Source organism: Pseudorca crassidens, chromosome 10, assembly GCF_039906515.1.
Source record: "Pseudorca crassidens isolate mPseCra1 chromosome 10, mPseCra1.hap1, whole genome shotgun sequence".
NCBI classification, from domain to species: domain Eukaryota; kingdom Metazoa; phylum Chordata; class Mammalia; order Artiodactyla; family Delphinidae; genus Pseudorca; species Pseudorca crassidens.
In genome coordinates this window covers 71,512,751-71,523,694 of record NC_090305.1, presented here as the reverse complement: position 1 = coordinate 71,523,694, position 10,944 = coordinate 71,512,751, and the positions used below count along the sequence as shown (strand labels likewise).

Below are 10,944 nucleotides of genomic sequence, written 5' to 3'. Positions count from 1 at the left end.
TGGTCAACCTACTCCATGGCCCTGGTTGGGATGTACTGGCTGCTGTGACCCCGATATGGTGAGGGGGCCCAGAGGCTTCTTTGATCTCTGTTTGCTTGTCCTGGACTTTGTCTCACAGAGCAGCTTCTGGGAAAGGGCTTATTGTCCCCAGGCCAGAACACCCTTCTTGCCTGTCTTCTGGCCTTTGCGGGAGATGAGATGGATCTACATGAAACTGTACATTAGGGGTTCTGTTGATTTTCTGCACCAGTATCAACGAAGCCCCATGTTGGGTTGGGTACAGTGCCAGGCACTAGGACACCACAGTGATGAAGCCTATGTGCCTCCCTGTGTTCGGTGAGCTGATGCCTTGGGAAAAGGAGTCAGACAAGTCGAAGGAAGCCCAGTGAATCCCAAGAGTGGCCAGAAGCTAAAGAGGAGCCTGAGGAAGCTGTAGAAATCTGGAAGGGGTGGAGCTCATCCCCTGCAGGGCCTTGGAGAAGCCTCCCAGAGGAGGTGCCTAGCAAATAGAGCGGCACTTGGGAAGGACGGGTGGGAAGGGGAGAAAGAGAAAAGCAGATGGGTAAGTGTGTAACATGATTGGGGAAGGTGCAGGTGTCTGTGATGGGAGCAGCACCTGATGAAGAGGGTGGGGAAGGAGGCTGGGAAATGGCTTGGGACTAGCTGGCACAGGGGTCCTGTCTTCTGAGTAGGAAACACTAACACTATTTTGAGCAGGTGCATGGCAAGATCAAGACTGGGCTGTTGGGAGATGGCTAGTTCCAAGCCTGTGCCGTAGAGGTGATAGAAATGCACTTGTGTTGCATGGCCGGGAGAAAGGGCATGGGCAGTGCTCACAGTGACTAGCACCTGGCCCACTTCTCAGCATCTTTTGTGCCTTAGTTTGCTTACTGCTTACAGCTACCCCCAGGAAATGGATACTGTTTTTGTCCCATGTGACAGATGAAGAAGATTGGTTGACTCACTCTGTGGATGTGTGTGTGCGTGGAGGGGGAGGGTGATGGGTGGACAGGAAGCAGCTGAAGTTGCTAAAGATTGAGCCTGGGGTGCTTCCCTAGTGGCGCAGTGGTTGAGAGTCCGCCTGCTGATGCAGGTGACATGGGTTTGTGCCCCGATCCAGGAAGATCCCACATGCCGCGGAGCGGCTGGGCCCGTGAGCCATGGCCGCTGAGCCTGCGCGTCCGGAGCCTGTGCTCTGCAACGGGAGAGGCCACAGCAGTGAGAGGCTTGCGTACCGCAAAAAAAAAAAAAGATTGAGCCTGGGGGTTTGAGAGGGTGGCCATGCTGCTGGTGCCTGTGGGACAGCAGGTAGGCCCAGACCTGCTCAGACCCCTCGGTCTGATATGTCCAAACTGAACTCATGACCTTTCTTGCCCCCCACCACCAAGCCTGGTCTTCTTCTTCTTGTAGTCCATCCCAGTGAAGGCCACCACCATCCATCCATACATCCAAGCCAGAAAGCTGGGTGGCATCCTGGATGGCTCCCTCCCCTACACTCTCAACCTCCTCCCCACCCCATCTCCAACCCTCGAAATATCTTTTTGGTCCATTCACTTTTCTCCAAATCCCCAGTCACCACCGAGTCTACCACCCTCATCTCTCACCTAGATGGCTGCTTCCCCTACTTCTACTCTGCTCCCACGGTCTACCCTCTGGCAGCAGCCAGAGTCATTATTTTAAAAGGCTGATCCGCTCTAGGCCTTTCCCTGTCTAACATACTTCCAGGTCTTGAGTGGTCTGACCCCTGCTGACCTCCATCTCACCCAGCCCATGGCCCTTTGGGTCTCACAGCTTCAACTATAGATACTGTTTCCCGATCCATGCCACAACCAATCCACTTTTTGCTAGTATAACTTCCTTGTTCCTGCTCCCTTCAGCCTGTAAAAATCTTTCATTTTGTACAGCTCCTTGGAGCTCCTTTCTGTGAGCTAGATGGGATATGTTGCCCAATTCGTGAATCATTGAATGAAGCCAGTAAGATCTTTAAAATTTACTCAGTTGAAATTTGTTTTTTAACAGATTTGGTGGCAGTGGTGGGATCCAGAGGAAACTTCTGAGGGCTTTGAGGACAAGAAACACAAGCACTGGTACCCTCAAATCCTTTGAGTTCTCTTTCTCGCCACTTCCAAAGGCCATGGGTAAGTTCCTCCTGATTCTGAGCTCCATTCTCTTTGTGTCAAACTTCTGATTTAATTGGCTTTCCAGTCCGGGGCAGGTCAGCTTGAGCTAGCAGATGGTTCCACCCAGAACCCAAGCCTCTAGCTCTTGGTTTCGTCCACTGTTCTTTATTTGATTGGAATCCCAGTCCATAGTCCCCTTTGTTGGGGGTCTTCTGGTTCAGTCCTTTCCCTAGTCCCCAGTTCCACATTGGGAATTGCTGGTGGTGCACACAAGGCCTTCTCTTGGCCAGGTTACTGTTAGTTTCTGTTAAGGTGCACATGAGGTCAAGTCTGTTGCTAATAGGAATCTTGGAAGCCAAAAGCCACAAAACTGGTGGGCACAGGTGGAGCACTTAAAAGCTGTTAGAGCACTCACCACCTAACTCTAAGACCCTAGTAATTATAATAAATTGGTCTTGGAAAGGGTTAGGTTGACACTAGGTCACCTGCCAACCGCAAGAAAATTTCTGTGCAACAAGAACCACTGTAAAACACCACACAAACTCCAACCCGGCAGCACATCCCTCTCAGGTATTAATTTGGCTCCAAGAGACCCAAGACAGCTAAAGAAATGGGACTGAGTTTCAAATAATTGAGTGTGTCGCCTTCTGGCACAACTGCTTATTTTATACCCAAGAACTGTGGTCCTGGAAGCTGTAAATATCTACAAAAATGGCAAAATCTTACAAAGACAATCGAGACTTACAATAGCTGCTATGAGAAAGGTTCCAGTTAGACAAGAGCATTTATTTAAGAAGTGCATTTGAAAGCAAGGGTTCCCAAATCAAATACACAGAATGGGACACCTATTTTTTTTTTTTTTTTTTTTTTTTTTTTTTTTTGCGGTACGCGGGCCTCTCACTGCTGTGGCCTCTCCCACTGCGGAGCACAGGCTCCGGACGCGCAGGCTCAGTGGCCATGGCTCACAGGCCCAGCCGCTCCGCGGCATGTGGGATCTTCCCGGACCGGGGCACGAACCCGTGTCCCCTGCATCAGCAGGCGAACTCTCAACCACTGTGCCACCAGGGAAGCCCCTGGGACACCTATTTTAATTGGCATGCAGAAACCTCCAAAAGCCTTCAGAATTCCATAATAGCTTCATTGAGCGATTCATTGCAAAAGGCTAATGAAAAATTAAAGACACACAGGCATGTAAAAGAAAAGACTATATGAGACTGATGCAACTCGTATTGCTCCCCTCTATCCTCCTTTACTTGAGTGCTCATTCTAGTAATCCTCTGTCTGAATTGTCTTTCCACTCTGAAGAGACTACAAGACCATAAACAAAAGTCCACCAAGTTAGTGGCCTTACAGATGTCCCCATGTCTACCCTCAAAGGAGGGCCCTGATGTGGGCCCCTCCCAGTGTTGACGGCCTCCTGAAGGATTTTCTGGTAAACAGCTATTTTATTTCCTTAAGCAGCCTAGGGAAATTAAAATTAAAATTAATGAATAACCTTGAGCAATTCTGGTAGATATTAGAGCCTGAATATGGGATCCTGGGAAAACTGATAAAGCCAGTGAAGAGTGAGAATTCTAACCAGCTTCAGCTCTCCTGAATCTCTGTCTGTAGTGCCCAGTCCAGAGGAGAATAAAACTTGTTATTGTACCTACCTTTACTGTTTGTCCTGGCTGAAAATTAACAAGATTTTTTTGAAAGGACTTTTTCCCCCCCCCCAAGGTAGCTCTTTGGCCAGAAATTGGCCAAATTGTAAGCTGATATTCAGAGCCTGGTAAGAATTTTTTTTTAGGCCTTCTCTAAGCTAAATGTACCCAGAGGGAAAGAAAAAAACAAACAAGCAAAAAAACCTTCTGAAGCCTTTGTGGAAGGATTTACTAAAACATTTCAAAGACATACAGCTCTAAATCTAGAACATAGGACTCTTTTAGATTTCCATCTTAGTTGAAGATCTTCTCCCTGTTACAAAGAAGCAAATTGAGAAAAATGTAGTTGGATGGGTGGATCAATCTATAATGTCATTTAAGTTGCAACCTAATCCCCTGAGGAATTAAAAGCAACTGTCCTTACCTTACAAACTTTGCAAAGCCAGAAATGCAGCTCCAGAAACAATTCAAAGTCCACCTGTCCTTTTTACCAACCCCCAAACCTCCCCTATTTATCTTAAAAGGCTTGTGAGTATTGTAAAAATTCTGGCCTTAGAAAACAAAAGTCCTTGGAGGAATTTGCCTTTTTTCCCTGTGCCTTTGAGATGTAAATATTCTTACTTGGCCTTCTCCAGAATTCTTATCTAGGTCATCTCTTTGAAATGCAAACTTCAGAGAGACCATTCTTATCTGGAGGAAAACAAAAGGGGGAAAGGTTGTTTGGAACTTAGACAAGTAAAAGTCTTAAATGTCTTCTCCACAAATATTAGTAAAAAGTTTTAGCCATCTGAGCGGGTAACCTTAACTTATTCCATCTGCCAAAACCATTTGGATCCAGCTTATTCTACAACTAGTTAACTTTGTACCGAATTCATGGCTAAAATTTTAGAACAAAAGCTATGAGCTCTTGGGACTTCCCTGGTGGCGCAGTGGTTAAGAATCTGCCTGCCAATGCAGGGGACACGGGTTCGAGCCCTGCTCTGGGAAGATCCTACAGGCCGCGGAGCAACTAAGCCTGTGCACCACAACTACTGAGCCTGTGCTCTAGAGCCTGCGAGCCACAACTACTGAGCTCACATGTCACAACTACTGAAGCCTGCGCGCCTAGAGCCCATGCTCCGCAACGAGAAAAGCCACCGCAGTGAGAAACCCACGCACCACAACAAAGAGTAGCCCCCGCTCACCGAGAAAGCACACACAGCAACGAAGACCCAATGCAACCAAAAACAAAAAAAAAAGCTATGAGTTCTCTGTTTGCATCAGTCTGTATGTTTATATGTGTCTACGTACATATGTTGTAGATGTGTGGTATTTTTCTACCTTAAGGAGGTATTGCCAAAATTAATTTGTAAAAAAATTCTATTTAATTGGCTTAAAGAAACTTAAGCACATTGAAGAAAAATGCACAACCTGGACCTTCATTGCAGGCTTTCTCTAGTTGTGGCGAGCAGGGCCTACTCTTTGTTGTGGAGCGAGGGCTTCTCATTGTGGTGGCTTCTCTTGTTGAGGAGCATGGGCTCTAGGCACGCAGCCTTCAGTAGTTGTGGCATGCAGGCTCAGTAGTTGTGGCTTGCGGGCTTAAGTTGCTCCATGGCATCTGGGATCTTCTCAGACTAGGGGTCGAACCCGTGTCCCCTGCATTGGCAGGCGGATTCTTAACCACTGCGCCAGCAGGGAAGTGCTTTGGTTTAAGATTTATTTGAGGAATCTTATTGAGGACCATAGCCTGCGAGACAGCCTCTCAGCTCTGAGGAACTGTTCTGAAGAGGTAAGGGAGGAGCCAGGATACACTGACATATTCTGCTGGAAAAAAGACATGTAGTCGAACTGATCTCTGGTGGCCTCGGCCAGCAGCGGCTTGAAGCAGGGTCTTGGTTCCCCAGCCAGAGATTGAAGTCAGGCCACGGCAGTGAAAGAGCTGAATCCTAGCCACTAGACCATGAGGGCCAGTGGCCAGTGAAAATGCCCTGGCCCACTGGCTTTGTAGAAATGAACTTCCACAAGGAGATGGAAAGTAGTGAAACAAGTAGTGTTTATTAGGAGGAAAAAGAGCACATGTGAATAGACACACATGGGCAGGCTCAGAGAGGGAGAGTCGTGCCCCCATGGTAGTTTGGGGCATTTCTTCCGGGTTTCCTCTGGTCAATCATCTTGCTTTGCCCCGCTCTGAGTCCATATTTGGTTTATCTCAGGATCCTCCCCTGTGTGCGTTTGCATCTCTTAGCCAAGATGGAGTCTAGTGAAGAGGCCTATGGGTAGGTTGACATCGTAACAGGGAAGAGCAAATCCTGACTCCATGTTGCATCTGTTTCTTTTACTTTAACCTTTGCTTTTTGTTACTTTACTTCCTCACCTCTTCCCCTTCTCTGTTCTATAAAAGAACCTGGCATCCAGACCCAGATAAGACGGTTTTTTTGGGTACACTTGTCTGCCATCTTCTCAGCCCTCCAGCTTTCCGAATAAAGTCGCTATTCCCCGATAGCGACTCATCTCCCGATTTATTGGCCTGTTGTCCGGTGAGCAGAGCGAGCTTGGACTCAGTAACAACATCATCTACTATGGGGCGGTGCCCCCTCCCTTTTTTTTTTTTTTTTTTTCCTTTGCACTACACAGGCCTCTTACTGTTGTGGCCTCTCCCGTTGCGGAGCACAGGCTCCGGATGTGCAGGATCAGCGGCCATGGCTCACACGAACCCGTGTTCCCGCATCGGCAGGTGGACTCTCAACCACTGCGCCACCAGGGAAGCCCCCCCCCTCGTCCCTTTTTAATCCCTGAGGAGCCTTTCTGCGCATGTGTAGTCAGGGAGGTCTCCTTGACCTTGAGAATGAGAAATATGTGGACTTTTTTTTTTTTTTTTTTTTTTTTGGCTGCGCTGGGTCTTAGTTGTGGTGCAGGATCTTTGTTGAGTTCTGAGGGATCTTTAGTTGTGGCACGTGGACTCTTAGTTGTGGCATGCAGTCTTCTTAGTTGCAGCATGTGGACTTCTTAGTTGCCACATGTGAACTCTCAGTAGCGGCATGTATGCGGGATCTAGTTCCCGGACCAGGGATTGAACCCAGGCCCCCGGCATTGGGAGTGCAGAGTCTTACCCACTGGACCACCAGGGAAGTCCCTCTTTATCTTTTATCTGGGCAAGACTCACTCTTCTCTGGCCCTGCCATTACTGTTTTGTTTTGTTTTTTAATTTTTGTTGGAGTATAGTTGATTTACAATGTTGTGTTAGTTTCAGGTGTACAGCAAAGAGCAAAATGAATCAGTTATACATATGCATATATGAACTCTTTTTTTTTTTTTTTTACATTCTTTTCCCGTATAGGCCATTACAGAGTATTGAGTAGAGTTCTCTGTGCTATACAGCAGGTTCTTATTAATTATCTATTTTATATATAGTAGTGTGTATATGTCAGTCCCAATCTCTAAATTTATCCCTCCCCTCCCCCCCTTATCCCCTGGTAACCATAAGTTTGTTTTCTACATTCATGACTCTACTTCTGTTTTGTAAGTAAGTTCATTTATACCCTTTTTTTTTAGATTCCACATATAAGCAATATCATATGATATTTGTCTTTCTGTGTCTGACTTACTTCACTCAGCATGACAATCTCTAGGTCACTAGAGGCAAAGTCCAGCTATTTACCCTGTTCCTGTTGTTATTTCTATCTGGAAGTGTAAACAGGAGGCTGGCTGTAAATGTCTAACCTGGAGCCCATCTATCTCCTGCCTCAGAACATCAAAAGATTATTGCTAATCACAAGGAACAGATGCCTCAGGTCAATGATTGGAGTGCTTTCCTACGTATGGGAAGGTGCAAGAATCTGGGTTCATAGAAATTATGTCTTAGAAATGCACCTTAACTATCTAATGCCAATATCCAAAGTGCAGAATGCCTCCTGTTTTTCCCCATCCTGAATTACCCTCAGGGAGCACTGTGGGCTGCTGTAGCTAACGGCTGGATCCTTGTAGAACTGGGATGGTGGGCAACATTGTTCACTGGAATGGCAGGCAAAATTCCCTGTCCACAAGCACTTATATGAATTAAGGATTCCTAAAACTCTCAGAAATATAAAAACTAAACCAAATGTTTTTCAAGTTCATGTGATCTGAGGTAATATTTGGTAAATAAAAGCTAGTTTAAGTTTGTTGCTTTAATTAAAATAGGTATGTCTTCAGAGTTATCATTAAAAATAATGCAGACATACAACTTTTCTTTTTTTTTTTGCGGTACGCGGGCCTCCCACCGCTGTGGCCCCTCCCGCCGTGGAGCACAGGCTCGGGACACGCAGGCTCAGCGGCCATGGCCCACGGGCCCAGCCACTCCGTGGCACGTGGGATCCTCCCGAACCGGGGCACGAACCCGCGTCCCCCCCATCGGCAGGCGGACTCCCAACCACTGCGCCACCAGGGAAGCCCAAGACATACAACTTTTATTCCACCTGAGTACACTAGCTAAATAAGTTCATGTTGTTTCTGTTACCAAATTTGTTAGCAAGAAAAACAACTTGGTATGATGACATTTTCATGTTAAGAACAAGTGAATTGGGACTTCCCTGGTGGTCCAGTGGTTAAGAATCTGTCTTGCAATGCAGGGGATGCTGGTTCGATCCCTGGTTGGAGAACTAAGATCCCACATGCCGCGGGGCAATTAAGCCTGCGTGCTGCAACTACAGAGCCTGTGTGCTCTGGAGCCTGTGCGCCACAAGTAGAGAGAAGCCTGCACCCCACAATGAAAGATACCATTTGCCGCAACTAAGATCCAACGCAGCCAAATAAATAAATAGTTTTTTTTTTTAAAAAAAGAACAAGTGAATTAAATAGACGTAAATGGGATAGGAGTCTTTAGGTAGGGCTTCCCTGGTGGCGCAGTGGTTGAGAGTTCGCCTGCCGATGCAGGGGACACGGGTTCGTGCCCCGGTCTGCGAAGATCCCACATGCCGCGGAGTGGCTGGGCCTGTGCGCCATGGCCGCTAAGCCTGCGCGTACGGAGCCTGTGCTCCGCAACGGGAGAGGCCACAACAGTGAGAGGCCCGCGTATCACACACACACAAAAAAGAGTCTTTAGGTAAAACACTTCAGCAATTATTTTATTTTATGGCATGTCTACTTAAATAGTTTCCATTATTTAACTTAAATAAGTTAAAGTTAATAATGGACATTTATTAAATATTTAGATCATATAAATATTTTATTTTATTTCAAATAAAATAAGATACTGAAACATTAATCACTGAACATAAGTTAATCCACTTTTGGTTTCCTTATACAAAAAAAAAAAAAAGACCCTAAATATATTTAGGCCTATTAGTAAAAATCTTTTCTGCTACATTGGAAAATTTACTATGAGGAAGATGTACTCCTAGAAATTATGGAATGTATTTATCTCTGCCAATCCATAGAATGCTAGTGTAAGAGACTGTCCACGATTACTCACTTCTTAGTTTTCACTAGAAATTAAGGATTCTAAGGGTTAAGAATTCTAATTAAGATATGTAATTGAAACTACTTAGAAATAATAAGGGTGAAAGGAAAAAACTGTGTATGAAAAGTAGGTAAAGAAAGTAGATGGATTTCCCTGGTGGTGCAGTGGTTAAGAATCCACCTGCCACTGCAGGGGACACAGGTTCGATCCCTGGTCTGGTAAGATCCCACATGCCGCAGAGCAACTAAGCCCATGTGCCACAACTACTGAGCCTGCACTCTAGACCCCGTGAGCCACAGTGACTGAGCCCGTGTGCCACAAGTACTGAAGCCCACGCACCTAGAGCCCGTGCTCCGCAACAAGAGAAGCTACTACAATGAGAAGCCCCTGCTTGCCGTAACTAGAGAAAGCCCGCGTAGCAACAAAGACCCAATGCAGCCAAAAATAAATAAATAAAAATAAATTTATATTTTAAAAACCCCAATAGTATGCTCTATATTATGCATTCTCAACAGGGGCAATATCAACTCCACCCCCCCCCCCCAAACTGGGCAAAAATTGGTTCTTGGATATAGGCCAAGAAACCTTACATTTCAATGGGATGGATTTCATGACCTTAAGAAAGACATTCTGGGGTTGTAGGAATACAACCCCCCCACCCCCATCCCATTGGATTTATAATTTTAAGCTTTTTAGGTATATGTCCTAGGAAAGGGAGGTGTTGGCTGGATCAAACGATAAATCTTTTGGCAGTTTTGAGCTTTCACAGGCAGGCCATTTAAGGTGGGCAGGTTCTCCGGGGACACTGCCTTAAGCTGTTAAAAACCATGCCAAAATTTGGTCAAGTCACTTAGTGCAGGGGTTTGAATGGAGTCCTTCTGAGAGTTTTTGCAGTTCTCAATATGCAAGCTGAATTGTTTAGGGGTGAAGGGCACTGATATCTTCAGTTCGTCTTGCAATGCATGAAAAATAAGATGGATTGCTGCATGCATACATTAACCACCATATGATAAAGTAAATATAACAAATGTTACTTGTAGAATCTAGTCTGTCCCCAGTCCCCCATTAGAATGTGAGCTCCCGGAGGGCAGGGACTTTTTCGGCCAGGCACAGGGTAAGCAGTCAGTAAATATTTGGGAAGCGAATACGTGCGAAGCACTAAGAACAAGTAAGCGCTCAGTAAGTGGAAGCGTTCGTGAGTCTATTGTTGCGGGAAACCCGCAAGTTCCGGCCTTGGAAGTGAGGCCGAGGGTGCGCGCGCAGGCCCGGCGTGGTCGCTCTGGCCGCCTGTCGCCTCGGCTCTGTGGTGGGTCCTCCGGGCCACGGAGCATGCGCAGGGCAGCCCCTGTGGGGATCGCTATGGCAGCGGCGTCGCTCTGGGTCGGGCCTCTGCGCTGGCGCCCTGGCAGGGCCGCCTCAGCCGCCGCTGGCACCACTTCCTCTCTGGAATGAGCGGGGTCTCCCGCCGCCGCTCGCCGCGCTCCCCGCCGCTGCCGCCGCATCCCGACTGTGGGCCCGCTCCGGGATCATGCCCCTGACCGCCTACTGCTACCTGCGTGTCGTGGGCAGGGGCAGCTACGGGGAGGTGACGCTCGTGAGGCACCGACGGGACGGCAGGCAGGTCGGCGGAGCTGGGGCCCGGCAGGGGATGGGAGCAGGCAGGGGTTCGCCGAGGGCGCCGTCCAAGGGCTGGGCCCAGATATTCTGAAGGGGACGCGCCTCAGATGGCACTTCTTCTGGGAAATCGTCCCAGACCATCAAGACT

General features: G+C 47.3%; 1 protein-coding gene across 9 annotated transcripts in view; it reads left to right on the top strand.

Moving 5' to 3' along the window:
• Nucleotides 1-10,500: 10,500 nt before the first annotated feature.
• Nucleotides 10,501-10,944, top strand: part of NEK4 (NIMA related kinase 4) — a 47,801-nt gene continuing 47,357 nt past the window's right edge. For 4 of the 9 annotated variants that reach the window (XR_010947051.1, XR_010947050.1, XR_010947048.1 and 1 more), the window contains exon 1: nt 10,501-10,800. Coding sequence is in view for 4 of the 9 variants with exons in the window: in XM_067754730.1 (XP_067610831.1) it covers nt 10,708-10,800 (93 nt within the window). In the remaining 5 variants the exon portion in view is untranslated. The remainder of the gene's footprint in view (nt 10,801-10,944) is intronic. The other 5 variants (XM_067754730.1, XM_067754728.1, XM_067754729.1 and 2 more) reach the window with 2 other exon arrangements.